The sequence below is a fragment of the Salmo salar genome, chromosome 19 (genome assembly GCF_965601325.2).
Source record: "Salmo salar chromosome 19, fSalSal1, whole genome shotgun sequence".
In the NCBI taxonomy this organism is placed as follows: Eukaryota; Metazoa; Chordata; class Actinopteri; order Salmoniformes; family Salmonidae; genus Salmo; species Salmo salar.
The window spans coordinates 6,946,819-6,961,908 of NC_138309.1; the positions used below are offsets into that span (position 1 = coordinate 6,946,819).

Sequence of the window (15,090 nt, forward strand, 5' to 3'; positions counted from 1 at the left end):
AATTATCTTTGAAGGACTGGGTCCTGAAAAAGGGACCTTTCCTAATTTTGCTGAGTTTTGTAGTCAGAATGGATCAGTATTTAATTAAATATCTCAATTTGTAGCAAATTTAAAATAATTCGTAGTGGGGATTGAACATGATCTTAGTAAATACATTTTAGAGACCAAGACTGCCGTCTCAAGAAATGTGTTTGACGGTCATAAATAACATAAGCTTTCTACGGCATACCATGATTTTTGGAATGGCTACAGTAGGTTGCTATGCGTAGCTGACCACTAGCGCTTGTGACTTCATTCTCCAGACAGGACACTGGGGGCCTGGTCGGAACAGGGGAAAAAAAAGATGTCATTCGTATGCACTTGATTTGCGAAAATAGGGCCTTTTTAACCATGGCTCATGTTCATTCCAGCCAGCTAGGCTACTGTGGTTGTAAAACGATGCAATGTGCATACTTTTAGAAATGTTTAGAAATAAATATAGTAGGTCTAGCCTATAGAATCCTGATGGGGTCCATCCAACATGGGCTTATAAGAACACTTATTTAATTCCATGCGTCAGCCAGCTATGAGAAGTTGGCTCTCGCTGTGCAATGTGATCCTATTCCGCTCAATCTCTGAATGCCAGGGCTGTCATGAAGTGTTTGATTTGGTAGGCTACTAATGACCATTGGCGGCATCAGAGCGCAGTTTTGGAGAAGCCTAGTTACTGTGACTCAACGGTCACGTGGAATTTGACTGCGGTCATTATTTGTGACTGCTGGTGTGGCGGTAAAATGGTCACCGTAACAGCCCTATCCAGGGCCCGTATTTTTCAAAGCATCTCAGAATTGGAGCGCTGATCTAGGATACATTTTGCTCTTTAGATCATAATTATATGGACATGGGTGACCTGATCCTAGATCAGCCCTTCCACTCTGAGAAGCTTTATGAACACGGGCCCTGGTAGAAGTTCAGACCTCATATAACCTGCCCAGGGACTGCGGTTGAAAATTAGCTGGCAGGCTAAAACCAGCACTTTTACTTTAACGTTGATTAATGTGCACTGTCCCTGTAAAAATTAAATAAACTAAAAATCATGATATGACTGGTTGACCTTCAAGGTCAGGTGGAGTGAACTTAGTAGGCACAGTCATAGCAGGGCCAGGACTAAACAAAGAGTGCATTCTAGATGCTCAAATTCAGTGAATGTCTCTGCAGATTATATGCTTCATTGTAAAAATCTGATAATATTAGCAGAATCGGTGTATCCAGAACGCACAAAAATTGTATGCCAACTAAAGTCATGTCTTGTACAGTGAGGGAAAAAAGTATTTGATCCCCTGCTGATTTTGTACGTTTGCCCACTGACAATGAAATGATCAGTCTATAATATTAATGGTAGGTTTATTTGAACAGTGAGAGACAGAATAACAACAAAAAAATCCAGAAAAACGCATGTCAAAAATGTTAGAAATTGATTTGCATTTTAATGAGGGAAATAAGTATTTGACCGCCTCTCAATCAGAAAGATTTCTGGCTCCCAGGTGTCTTTTTATACAGGTAACGGGAGTGCTCCTAATCTCAGTTTGTTACCTGTATAAAAGACACCTGTCCACAGAAGCAAGCAAGCAAGCAATCAATCAATCAGATTCCAAACTCTACACCATGGCCAAGACCAAAGAGCTCTCCAAGGATGTCAGGGACAAGATTGTAGACCTACACAAGGCTGTAATAGGCTACAAGACCATCGCCAAGCAGATTAGTGAGAAGTTGACAACAGTTGGTGCGATTATTCGTAAATGGAAGAAACACAAAAGAACTGTCAATCTCCCTCGGCCTGGGGCTCCATGCAAGACCTCACCTCGTGGAGTTGCAATGATCATGAGAACGGTGAGGAATCAGCCCAGAACTACACGGGAGGATCTTGTCAATGATCTCAATGCAGCTGGGACCATAGTCACCAAGAAAAAATTGGTAACACACTACACCGTGAAGGAATGAAATCCTGCAGCGCCCGCAAGGTCCCCCTGATCAAGAAAGCACATATACATGCCCGTCTGAAGTTTGCCAATGAAAATCTGAATGATTCAGAGGACAACTGGGTGAAAATGGTGTGGTCAGATGAGACCAAAATGGAGTTCTTTGGCATCAACTCAACTCGCCGTGTTTGGAGGAGGAGGAATGCTGCCTATGACCCCAAGAACACCATCCCCACCGTCAAACATGAAGGTGGAAACATTATGCTTTGGGAGTGTTTTTCTGCTAAGGGGACAGGACAACTTTACCGCATCAAAGGGATGATGGACGGGGCCATGTACCATCAAATCTTGGGTGAGAACCTCCTTCCCTCAGCCAGGGCATTGAAAATGGGTCGTGGATGGGTATTCCAGCATGACAATTACCCAAAACTCATGGCCAAGGCAACAAAGGAGTGGCTCAAGAAGAAGCACATTAAGGTCCTGGAGTGGCCTAGCCAGTCTCCAGACCTTAATCCCATAGAAAATCTGTGGAGGGAGCTGAATGTTTGAGTTGCCAAACGTCAGCCTCGAAACCTTAATGACTTGGAGAAGATCTGCAAAGAGGAGTGGGACAAAATCCCTCCTGAGATGTGTGCAAACCTGGTGGCCAACTACAAGAAACGTCTGACCTCTGTGATTGCCAGCAAGGGTTTTGTCACCAAGTACTAAGTCATGTTTTGCAGAGGGGTCAAATACTTATTTCCCTCATTAAAATGCAAATCAATTTCTAACATTTTTGACATGCTTTTTTCTGGATTTTTTTTGTCGTTATTCTGTCTCTCACTGTTCAAATAAACCTACCATTAAAATTATAGACAGATCATTTCTTTGTCAGTGGGCAAACGTACAAAATCAGCAGGGGATCAAATACTTTTCCCCCCACTGTAGTTCTTGATGTTGCTCCGAGTGGCGCACAATTGGCCCAGCGTCGTTAGGGTTTGGTCGGGGTAGGCCGTCATTGTAAATAAGAATTTGTTATTAATTGACTTGACTAGTTAAAGAATAAATAAATAAATAATGTAGACTAGCTTTTATACTGCACCAGATTCCAGTGATTCTTGAGTCGTGATTGGTGATTTTCAGTACACCTTGATGCTTCTTTTGAGAATGTCAAAATAGGTGATATGATTTTTTGTTTCGACCACTTTTTACATTACATTACATTTAAGTCATTTAGCAGACGCTCTTATCCAGAGCGACTTACAAATTGGTGCATTCACCTTATGATATCCAGTGGAACAACCACTTTACAATCGTGCATCTAAGTCTTTTAAGGGGGGGGGGGGGTTAGAAGGATTACTTTATCCTATCCTAGGTATTCCTTAAAGAGGTGGGGTTTCAGGTGTCTCCGGAAGGTGGTGATTGACTCCGCTGTCCTGGCGTCGTGAGGGAGCTTGTTCCACCATTGGGGTGCCAGAGCAGCGAACAGTTTTGACTGGGCTGAGCGGGAACTGTGCTTCCTCAGAGGTAGGGGGGCCAGCAGGCCAGAGGTGGATGAACGCAGTGCCCTTGTTTGGGTGTAGGGCCTGATCAGAGCCTGAAGGTATGGAGGTGCCGTTCCCTTCACAGCTCCGTAGGCAATCACCATGGTCTTGTAGCGGATGCGAGCTTCAACTGGAAGCCAGTGGAGAGAGCGTGGGTCAGCTTGAATGGAAACCAGGGAACCTTTATAGCCCAACTGGGACATTAATTTCCAATCTCTGTGTAATCTATAGTATTGCTGTCTGTCCGTCCTTAAGTTTGTTGTCTGTGCGTGTGCATTTTAGATAGACCAAGTCTTCTCAATTACCCATCGCCATGAAAGAGCAAAAAATATACTCTTTTTTTTTTTTTTTGTCATTTACTGCTGTTATTATAAAAAAATATGTATTAAACTTTTAATCTTTCCTGTCTGTAGCCTTTTGGAGGTACAGTGCCTAAAGAAAGTATTTATACCATTTGATCTATTCCACATTTTGTTTTGTTGTCGCTTGAATTGAAATTAATTCATTATATTTATTTCTCACCCATGATGCAAGCTCTGTCAAATTGGTTGTTGATCATTGCTAGACAACCATTTTCAGGTTATGCCATAGATGTTCAAGTAGATTTAACTGTACCTCGGCCACTCAGGAACAATCACTGTTTTCTTGGTAAGCATCTCCAATGACAATTTGGCCTTTGGAAAAACTACGCAGTCCTTAACGATTACAAGCGTACCCATAACATGATCCACTATGCTTGTAAATATGGAGAGTGGTACTCGGTAATGTGTTGTAATGGATGTTCCCCAAACATAACACTTTGTGTTCAGGACAAAAATGTAATTGCTTTGCCACATTTATTTGCTGTATTACTTTAGTGCCTGGTTAGAAAGCGGATGCATGTTTTGGAATATTTGTATTCTGTACAGGCTTCCTAATTTTCACTCTGTCAGTTAGGTTGTGGAGTAACTACAATGTTGTTGATCCATGCTCAGTTTTCTCCTATCAAAGCCATTAAACTCTGTAACTGTTTTAAAGTCACTCCGAACGGTTTCCTTCCTCTCCGGCAACGCCTCTATCTTTGTAGCGCTTGGTTGTATTAATATACCATCCAAAGTGTAATTAATAACTTCACCATGCTCAAAGGGATATTCAATGTCTGCTTTTTTCTTCACCCATCTACTAATATGTGCCCTTGGAGAGGCATTGGAAAACCTCCCTGGTCTTTGTTTGAATCTGTGTTAGAAATTCACTGCTCGACTGAGGGACCTTACATTGTTTGTATGTGTGGGGTACAGAGATGAGGTAGTCACAGAGTGATTTCTGCCCCAGAATTTGTTATTGCAATCGTAAATAAGGAGGTTGAATACTTATTGACTACAAATATTTCAGCTTTTAATTTTAAAATAATTTGTAAACATTTCGAAAAACATCATTACACTTTGACATTATGGGGTATTGTGTGTAGGCCAGTGACAAAAACATCTACATTTTAATACATTTTAAGTTCAGGCTGTAACACAGAAAAATGTGGATTGATTGAAGGGTTTTGAATACTTTCTGAAGGCACTGTTATGTATGTTTGCATGCTTGTCAGTCAGGCAGGTTAAGCCAGGTCTGTCCCTGTCTAACCTGACGGACCTGTCCTCTACTCTTTGTTGCTCCTGGGTGATGTTTCTCCTAGATACAGCTCTAGGATTGGTTTCCCCTCCAAATCTTAGCAATTAGTGTGGGAAATACAAAACAGTCCTAAGATCAGTGTCTAGGGGCAACTTCACCCTACAATGTCTTTTGTGTCTCTCCCAGTTGGAGGGCCGGGTGGAGGAGCTGCTGAGGGAGTTGAAGGAATCCAGGGACAAACTGGTTTACCAAGATGGCGCCGCGAAGAACGCTCTGCAGCAGTTGCACAGAGAGACTGCCTACCGGCTAGAGCAGGTAAGCTCCCGGAGAAAGAGGATGTCAAGAAGACCCTTGCATAGCAGTGCACGACAGTCCGAGACGGGTAGAAAAAATTGTCGGACAAGCAGTATAATAGATTTAAATTAGCTCAATGTGTCTTCAGCATGCAATGAGTTTCATACTGTTAACTCCCTATCTCTGCCATTCCTTTACACCTATCATTATGGAAATATATCACCCGTCTCAGGAAACTAGGCTTAATGTCGCGGGTCACTACTTCACATGTTCGTGAAGGCATTTCTGCCCAAAATAACATTTTGATAAAAATGTAAAGTCTACGTTCAAACGGCTCTCCTGTGAACTTTCATGTGCCTTAATAATAAACTTGTATGCCATCTGTAAATACGAATAAAGTTGTTGAATTACGAGCCTAGTTGGTTTAGCCACAGAAAAAGAGGGCAACCTTCCCGCTAGCCATGATTGGCTCAGATAGTGAGTGGGCTGGTCATGCTGAGAGATGCGTTCGGATTGGTTTGCCATATAGCACGCTTGTGTCTGAGCTGGTCAGTATGTTTAGGTAATCCTGTCTAACACTGCGGTTTTTTTATGTATAGTGCATTAAAACTCCACTTTCTGGAGGACTGAGTTTTGAAATCAGTGGAATTCGAGTATGATAGCTAAGGAGTTGGAGAAAACACCTGTCTCCGGATTACATCTTCAAACTAAGGGCAACCATGGCATCCGACAGGAGACGCATCCAACCATGAATGATGTATAGGGGTAAGAAAGTCTAGCTAGCTACATTATCAGATATTACATGTTTCTAATTTTGATAGAAAGAGCCATTTGCTTGGCTAGCTGTAGCCTAATGTTAGCTAGCTAACATTGAACCTGGTTGGTTAGCTACCTAAAGATTAATACGGGGTAGTAATGTAGTGAGTTGTGATTATGGTTCGTTGTTTACCTCGCTAGCTAGCTAACGTTAGCTGGCTGGCTCGCTAGCTAACGTTACGTGTATGACCTTATTCGTATCTCAGAGCTATTTGCTTGGCTAGCTATTGTCTAATGTTAGCTAGCTAACATTGAACCTGGTTGGTTAGCTACCTGCAGATTCATGCAGGATTTTAACGTCATGCGTTGGGATTATGGTTCATTGTTTACCTAGCTACATGTCTTTACAAAACACTATGCAAGTAACCATTTTGAGTGCGTTTGTAAATTCAGTCTGGCCATCTACTCCAATTTCAGAGCACTCACGTCTGAGTGTGCCAGAGAGCGCAGATTAATTTACGAATGCTCAACACACGTTGAATATGGCTGGTGTCAGTAAACGTTGGCAAAAAAGCTAATTCAAATTTTGCCAGCAGCGCATTTACAGTCCCCAAAGCTCTGGATAACATGAAAACAGCCTAACCAGCTCTGCTTGGGTGAGTAAAATGGTCAGAGTGGGGTGTTCTCTCATTATTTGTCTGGAAGTAGCTAGCCAATGTTAGCCAGTTAGCTTTGGCTATTGACTGTCGTTGTGAGGTCAGACCGTTCGGATCAACCCTACTCATCGGCTTGAGCGTCCGGTGTGCGCTCTGAATTTACGAACTGACAATCTGACAGCACAGTTGCAGTCACCAACTCCCTGGATAACATAACAGCCTAACCATCTCTGCCAGGGTGAGTAATGTTCAGTGAGCTGTTCGGAAGTTAGCTTGGGTGCTTGACTGCTCTTAGTACATTCGGATCAACCCTTAAAGATATGGGTTGGGCTAAAGCTAAAGAGGGTGTGAACGATGCTGAATGGGTGTAGACAAAGAAGGGTTCTCCAAAGGTAGTACCAAAACATTCAAATGCCATTTTCTCAAAAGTGAGTTTACAAGTTTATCACCTTTCAAAGCAAAATTACTTTCCCATTGTTCCTCAACTGCAGTGTATGATATACCATTTGTAGCTCTGAGTCTCTACTTTTATCCAATGTAAAAAACACAATTAAAAATGTTGCTACATAAGACCGATTTGAGCCAGTCGGTCACATATGCCCAGTGCGTAGGCTTCAAGTACAGAGATTGGGAGAAATTAATTGAGCTGTGTGAGTTGAGTGGCAAGTGAATTTAAATTGAAGCAACATACACTGAACAAAAATATGCCGCAACATGTAAAGATTTGGTCCCATATTTCATAAACTGAAATAAAAAATCCCAGATATTTTCCATACGCACAAAAAGCTTATTTCTCTCAAATTTTGTGCACATTCCCCCCCCCCCCCCCCCCCCCCCCGTTAGTGAGCATTTCTCCTTTGCCAAGATAATCCATCCACCTGACAGGTGTGGCATATCAAGAAGCTGATTAAACAGCATGATCATTACACAGGTGCACCTTGTGCTGGGGACAATAAAAAGCCACTCTAAAATGTGCAATTTTCCCACACAACACAATGCCACAGATGTCTCAAGTTTTGAGGGAGCATGCAATTGGCAAACTGACTGCAGGAATGTACACCAGAGCTGTTGCCAGATAATTTAAAGTTGATTTCTCTACCATAAGCTGCCTCCAACATTGTTTTAAATAATTTGCCAGTACGTCCTACTGGCCTCTCAATGGCACATCACGTGTGTGGCGAGCGGTTTACTGATGTCAACGTTGTGAACAGAGTGCCCCATGGTTACTGTGGGGTTATGGTATGGTCAGGCATAAGCTATGGAGAATGAACACAATTGCATTTTATAGATGGCAATTTTAATGCATAGAGATACTGTATTTGTATGTATTATCGATCCTCTTCCTGGGGTCCAGCAAAATTAAAGAAGTTTATACTTAACATTTTTTTATACATTACAGCACATTCACAGATTTCAGAACACACTGTGTGCCCTCAGGCCCCTACTCTACCACTTCCACATATCCATGTGCACGTGTGTGTATAGTGCGTATGTTATCGTGTGTGTGTATGCATTTGTCTGTGCCTATGTTTGTGGTGTTTCACAGTCCCCGCTGTTCCATAAGGTGTTTTTTTTATCTGTTTTTTTTAAATCAAATTTTACTGCTTGCATCAGTTACTTGATGTGGAATAGAGTTCCATGTAGTCATGGCTCTATATAGTACTGTGCGCCTCCCATAGTCTGTTCTGGACTTGGGGACTGTGAAAATACCTCTTGTGGCGTGTCTTTTGGGGTATACATGGGTGTCCGAACTGTGAGCTAGTAGTTGAAACCAACATCTCGGTGCATTCAACATGTCAATACCTCTCATAAATACAAGTAGTGATGAAGTCAATCTCTCCTCTACTTTGAGCCAGGAGAGATTGACATGCATATTATTAATGTTAGCTCTCTGTGTACATCGCAAGAGCCAGCCGTGCTGCCCTGTTCTGAGCCAATATCAGTTTTTCTAAATCCCTTTTTGTGGCACCTGACCACATGACTAAACAGTAGTCCATGTGCGACAAAACTAGGGCCTTTAGGACCTGCCTTGTTGACAGTATTGTTAAGAAGGCAGAGCAGTGCTTTATTATGGACAGACTTCTCCCCATCTTAGTCACTGTTGTATCAGTATGTTTTGACCATGACGGTTAACAATCCAGGGTTACTACCAGCAGTTTAGTCTCCTCAACTTGCTCAATTTCCACAGGATTTATTATAATATTTAGTTGAGGTTTAGGGTTTAGTGAATGATTTGTACTAAATACAATACTTTTAGTTTTAGAAATTTTAGGGCTAACTTATTCCAACCAGTGGCAGGCATGTTGTTAGTAAAGACAGGAAAAATGAAGGGTCCTAGACAGCTGGGGAATTCCTGATTTTTACCTGGATTATGTTCGAGAGGCTTCCTTTGAAGAACACCCTCTGTATTCTGTTATACAGATAACTATTTATCCACAATATAGCTGGGTGTGTAAAGCCATACCACATTTTTCCAGCTGCAGACAATGATCGATAATAAAACACTGAAGTCAAACAAAACAGCCCTCACCATCTTTTTTTTATCATCAATTTCTCTCAGCCATTCATCAGTCAATTGAATGTCCTTCCCTATAAGCGTGCTGAAAGTCTGTTGTCAATTTCTTTACTGTAAAATAGCATTGTATGTGGTCAAACACAATTTTTTCCAAAAGTTTACTAAGGGTTCGTAACAGGCTAATTGGTCGGCTATTTGAGCCAGTAAAGTGTGCTTTACACATCCAAGTATATCTGACCAAATTATGAAAGACAAGCATTGTAAAGTAAGTGTGGAAGAGGTGAAAAAATGTATGTTGCCAATCAACAATGACAAGCCACTGGGGTCTGACAACTTGGATGGAAAATTATTGAGGATAATAGCGGACGATATTGCCACTCCTATTTACCATATTTTCAATTTCAGCCTATTAGAAAGTGTATGCCCTCAGGCCTGAACGGAACCAAAAGTTATTCCGCTACCCAGGAATTGTTGTGTCAGTGGTTATTTCTAGCATGTCATGCATAAATTTGCTAATCTTGCCAATGAAAAAATTATTAAAGTAGTTGGCAATATCAGTTGGTTTTGTGATTTTATGAATGAATGAATGAATGAATGAATGAATGGATGGAGCTGAGTTTGCTTTTTTTCCCCCAAAATGTAATTTAAGGTTCTGTTTTACTATAATTCTTTGTCATTTATCTTTGTTTCATAGTATAGTTTATTTTTTTTATTCAGTACATCCACATGATATCTCAATTTGCAAAAGTCTGGCTGCCAGACTTATTTACCATTCCTTTTGCCTCATCCCTCTCAACCATACCATTATTAATTTCCTCATCAACCCAAGGGGATTTAACAGTTTTACAGTCATTTTCTTAATGGGTGCGTGGTTATTAGTAACTGGAATAAGCAATCATATAAATGTGTCAAGGGCAGCGTATGTTTGCTCCTCATTACACACCACGGACCAATAAATATTCTTTACGTCAACAACATAGGAATCACCACAAAACGTATTGTATTACTTCTTATACACTATATTAGGCCCAGCCTAACTTTGGTGTCCCTAGATATGGCTATCATTTTGTGATCACTACATCCGATGGATCTGGATACTGCTTTCAAGGTAATTTCTGCAGCATTAGTAAAGATGTGATCAATACATGTTGATGATATCATTCCTGTGCTGTTTGTAGGTTGACTGATAACCTGAACCGACTTTGGGCTAGCCATTGTAAGTTCAGAGTCACTCGCCCCAACATTGCGTGTGTGCTGGAGGCGAGCGAAAGCTCGGGAGAGAGGGGTGAGTGTGGTGGGGGTAGCTGTACCAGACGGGGAGACAGGCCAGGGCAGACGGTGAACAGATCGCCAGGTGGAATCCAAGCAGCAGTGCAGCAGGCAACGGGAGTAGGTGTTGTGGTGGTTATTTTCCGTATTATCAAATGAGGAGAGACCAACTTATCACACAAGTCAGTTAAACTAAATCTGTATTCACTTATTAACCTCTCTAGGGTCGGCTACGTAACAGCCAGTGGAATCCTGTGGCGCGTTATTCAAATACCTTAGAAATGCTATTACTTCAATTTCTCAAACATATGACTATTTTACACCATTTTAAAGACAAGACTCTCGTTAATCTAACCACACTGTCCGATTTCAAAAAGGCTTTACAACGAAAGCAAAACATTAGATTATGTCAGCAGAGTACCCAGCCAGAAATAATCAGACACCCATTTTTCAAGCTAGCATATAATGTCACATAAACCCAAACCACAGCTAAATGCAGCACTAACCTTTGATGATCTTCATCAGATGACAACCCTAGGACATTATGTTATACAATACATGCATGTTTTGTTCAATCAAGTTCATATTTATATCAAAAACCAGCTTTTTACATTAGCATGTAACTAGCATGTGACTAGCATTCCGACTGAACACTGCCGGTGAATTTACTAAATTACTCACGATAAACGTTCACAAAAAACATAATTATTTTAAGAATTATAGATACAGAACTCCTCTATGCACTCGCTATGTCCGATTTTAAAATAGCTTTTCGGTGAAAGCACATTTTGCAATATTCTCAATAGATAGCCCGGCATCACAGGGCTAGCTATTTAAACACCCAGCAAGTTTAGCACTCACCAAAGTCAGATTTACTATAAGAAAAATGTTATTACCTTTGCTGTTCTTCATCAGAATGCACTCCCAGGACTTCTACTTCAATAACAAATGTTGGTTTGGTCCCAAATAATCCATTGTTATATCCAAATAGCGGCGTTTTGTTCGTGCGTTCAAGACACTATCCGAAAGGGTAAATAAGGGTGACGAGCATGGCGCATTTCGTGACAAAAAAATTCTAAATATTCCATTACCGTACTTCGAAGCATGTCAACCGCTGTTTAAAATCAATTTTTATGCCATTTTTCTCGTAAAAAAGCGATAATATTCCGACCGGGAAATAGTTTTTTATTACAAAGAGAGAGAAAGTAAAAGCATGCTATCCCCTCATGCACGAGCCTCAGTCTAATGGCCCTCTGATAGAGCACTTGCCAAACGCGCTAATGTGTTTCAGCCTGGGGATGGAATTACATCGTTCAGCTTTTTCCCGCCTTCTGAGAGCCCATGGGAGCCGTAGGAAGTGTCACGTCATGCCAGAGATCCCCTGTATTTGTTAGAGATAATCAAGGAGGGCAAGAAATGGTCAGACAGGCCACTTCCTGTAAGGAATCTTCTCAGGTTTTGGCCTGCCAAATGAGTTCTGTTATACTCACTGACACCATTCAAACAGTTTTAGAAACTTTAGGGTGTTTTCTATCCAAAGCCAATAATTATATGCATATTCTAGTTACTGGGCAGGAGTAGTAATCAGATTAAATCGGGTACGTTTTTTATCCGGCCGTGTCAATACTGCCCCCTAGCCATAACAGGTTAAAATAGGGTCTAAGCTACAACATTTGCAAGGTTTTTGTTTTGTGTGGAGTTTGTTTTTTATATAGTTGACATTAGTTAAAAACATTTTATTTGCAAGAAATTATACATTATTGGACAACCCTCTTTGTAAGCCTTCAACTGATATCATTCGCAACGGTTTTATCTTTTTCAGTGATGAAGAAGTTACATGGTAGCGTGTGGTATGCAAAATGGGTCAACTTTGAGAACCTCTATCGCCTGAATGTTTTTGCATTCAGGTCCAAAAGATATCTTCCTGACCACTTCTACCATGGGCAAACGTGTATGGAAATGTTTTCTTCAAATCAAAGGGGTGCAGTGAAAAAGGCGATTCTATTCCTATATAGTGGGTTCCAAAATTATTGGATCCCTTGATATAGATGAGCAACAAATACTCTATAAAATAAATAATACTTTTCTGAGCTATATTGTATGCAAAAAATATATAATTTCATATTAAGACAATTGCTCAGAGAAAGAGATTTTGTTCAACAAGTAATACATTTTTCTTCTCGAAAAGATAGGGGTCAGAATTATTGGAACCCCTCTTCAGTACTCCAGCACCCTCCCCTTGTGAGGATAATGACACTGAGCCTTTTTCTAAAATGTTTTATGAGGTTGGAGAACACATTTGGAGGGATCTTGGACCATTCCTCGATACAGAATATTTTCAGATCCTTGATGTCCTTCATCTACGTTTATGGACTGCCCTCTTCTATTCAAACCACAGGTTTTCAATGGGGTTCAACTGGAGACTGAGAAGGCTGTTGCACATTTTTATTTTGTGGTTAATTTACCATTTCTTTGTGGATTTTGATGTGTGCTTTTGGTTATTGTCATGCTAGAAGATCCACTTGCAGCCAAGTTTCAGCCTGCTGTCAGAGGCAACCAGGATTTTAGCTAAAATGTCCTGGCTGTGACGGTCTGGTAGCTTTGGAAGGATAACGCATTCAATTTCACTGTTCGCTGAACAATATAAATCGTTTTGGGGTAGTTTATTAGCTTTTTCAAGCCATCTAAATATTAACACACCTGTGTGAGAGCACCCAACTGTCCTTGAGCCAGCTGGCATTTTTTACCCTGACCGATGACTGAGGATTTTCCTAACTGGCAGATTACAAGCTGACCTATCAATGCACTGCACTACCATTTGTATGGCTCTAGTTTAGATCTCACACATACTCATTGTGGATTTTTGTATTGAAACCTCAACCAAACTGCCACATTCAATTGCAGCACTATCCACTTACGACATGCAATCAGAGAGTCCGTCACTACGCCCCCAGATATAATACAAGAGTTTTAATTAAGCATGAATGAGTGTGCACTTGAGCATGCATAATTTCTGTGTCTATTTTTCTGCATGTCTGTGTGTAAACTTGCATAATGCATGCACCTGTGTTTCTGTGTACATCAGTGAATGTGTGTCTGCATGTTTGTAAATGTCTGTGTCTACCTGTCGACATACTAACCTGTGGTGGCTTATGGCCTCATAGTAGGACTAATGGCTAGAACGAAATTAATGGAACATGTGTTTGATACCATTCAATCGATTCCATTCCATCCACCATTACTATGAGCCGTCCTCCTCTCACCAGCCTATACTGATGATATAATCAATGTAATACATAATGATATAATCAATGTAACAGCTATTAATTCATGTGTCCCTCCCAGGCTGGGAAGAAGTGTGAGGAGGCGCGTCAGGAGAAGGAGGCCATGGTGATGAAGTATGTTCGTGGGGAGAAGGAGGCTCTGGACCTGCGCAGGGACAAGGAGGGTCTGGAAAGGAGGCTGAGGGAGGCCACCAAGGAGGTGGACCGCCAGGCCCTCAGGGGAAACCAGTTGGCCCAGGAGAAAGGCCGGCTGCAGCAGCTCCATGACACCAAGGTAACGCAGGGTTAATGTTTAAGCAACAAAGTTCCACATGTTCAGCTGCTAAGGTGGCGCTGGCGCAATATTAGATGGACTTTCTGACACCGCTGCTTTATTTGCACTGGCAAACCTATTTTGCCATGAGTCTTTCATATTTATTGTAAGTTATTGGAAAGAGTCTGCTCGAAGGCTTTTGATGATGATGATGAACATGATGGTGGTGGAATGTTTTTCTTTGTACCTGCTGCATTTTGCATCATCACAACTTTTGCTTTTTCTGAAACTTTACTGCTGACCATAACAGTGGACTAATGAACAAAATACTGAAATATGTTTTTTGAGTAAAGTGATCCTTTAACATTAATTACAAATGAAATGGCATACCGTGCCTGTCACATCCTAATGGAATCCAACTCTTGTTGTCCTCAGGAGGGAGAGGTGAGCAGGTTGAATCGGGAGTTGGAGAACGTCAAGGAGGGGATCAACTCTCACCTCATCAAGGTCAAATGGGCTCAGAACAAGCTGAATAGTGAGACCGACGCCCATAAGGTAAGACCAACTGCATTTTTTACACGGTTGACTAGTAAGGCGACAGCCACAAAGAATGAACATGGATGAAATCCTATATGCGTTCTTCAATTGTCTATTTTTGTCTGTCAAAAGTTCAACTCAAGTTTATTTTTGTTAAAAAAAAGCAGACATTGCGTAAAAAAAAAGTAAAAAAGTGGACATTGCGTGTTTTGACAGACAATCATCTCCGTTGATGATCAATGGATGACTCCCATTGAAAAACCATTGGTTCAATCTGTGATTTTCAGACACAGAATTGCTGTGGCCAAAGCCTGAATATTAATCGCATCAGAACAAAAGTTAACCCCTGTGCGGCCTCATACGGGACGGACATCCAGCGAAAAATCCTATCGCCATTAGCATAACAAAATGTAATAAAAATAAAAAAATCATTTTTTTTTTCAAAT

At 41.1% G+C, this 15,090-nt stretch overlaps 1 protein-coding gene across 6 annotated transcripts in view; it reads left to right on the plus strand.

The window, feature by feature from the left end:
• The window catches only part of ccdc186 (coiled-coil domain-containing protein 186), a 149,773-nt gene that overhangs the window by 21,181 nt on the left and 113,502 nt on the right, over positions 1-15,090 (plus strand). For all 6 annotated transcript variants that reach the window (XM_045702015.2, XM_082965585.1, XM_014157070.3 and 3 more), the window contains 3 exons: positions 5,267-5,395; positions 13,916-14,128; positions 14,543-14,662. In XM_045702015.2, the coding sequence (XP_045557971.1) occupies positions 5,267-5,395; positions 13,916-14,128; positions 14,543-14,662 (462 nt within the window). The remainder of the gene's footprint in view (positions 1-5,266; positions 5,396-13,915; positions 14,129-14,542; positions 14,663-15,090) is intronic.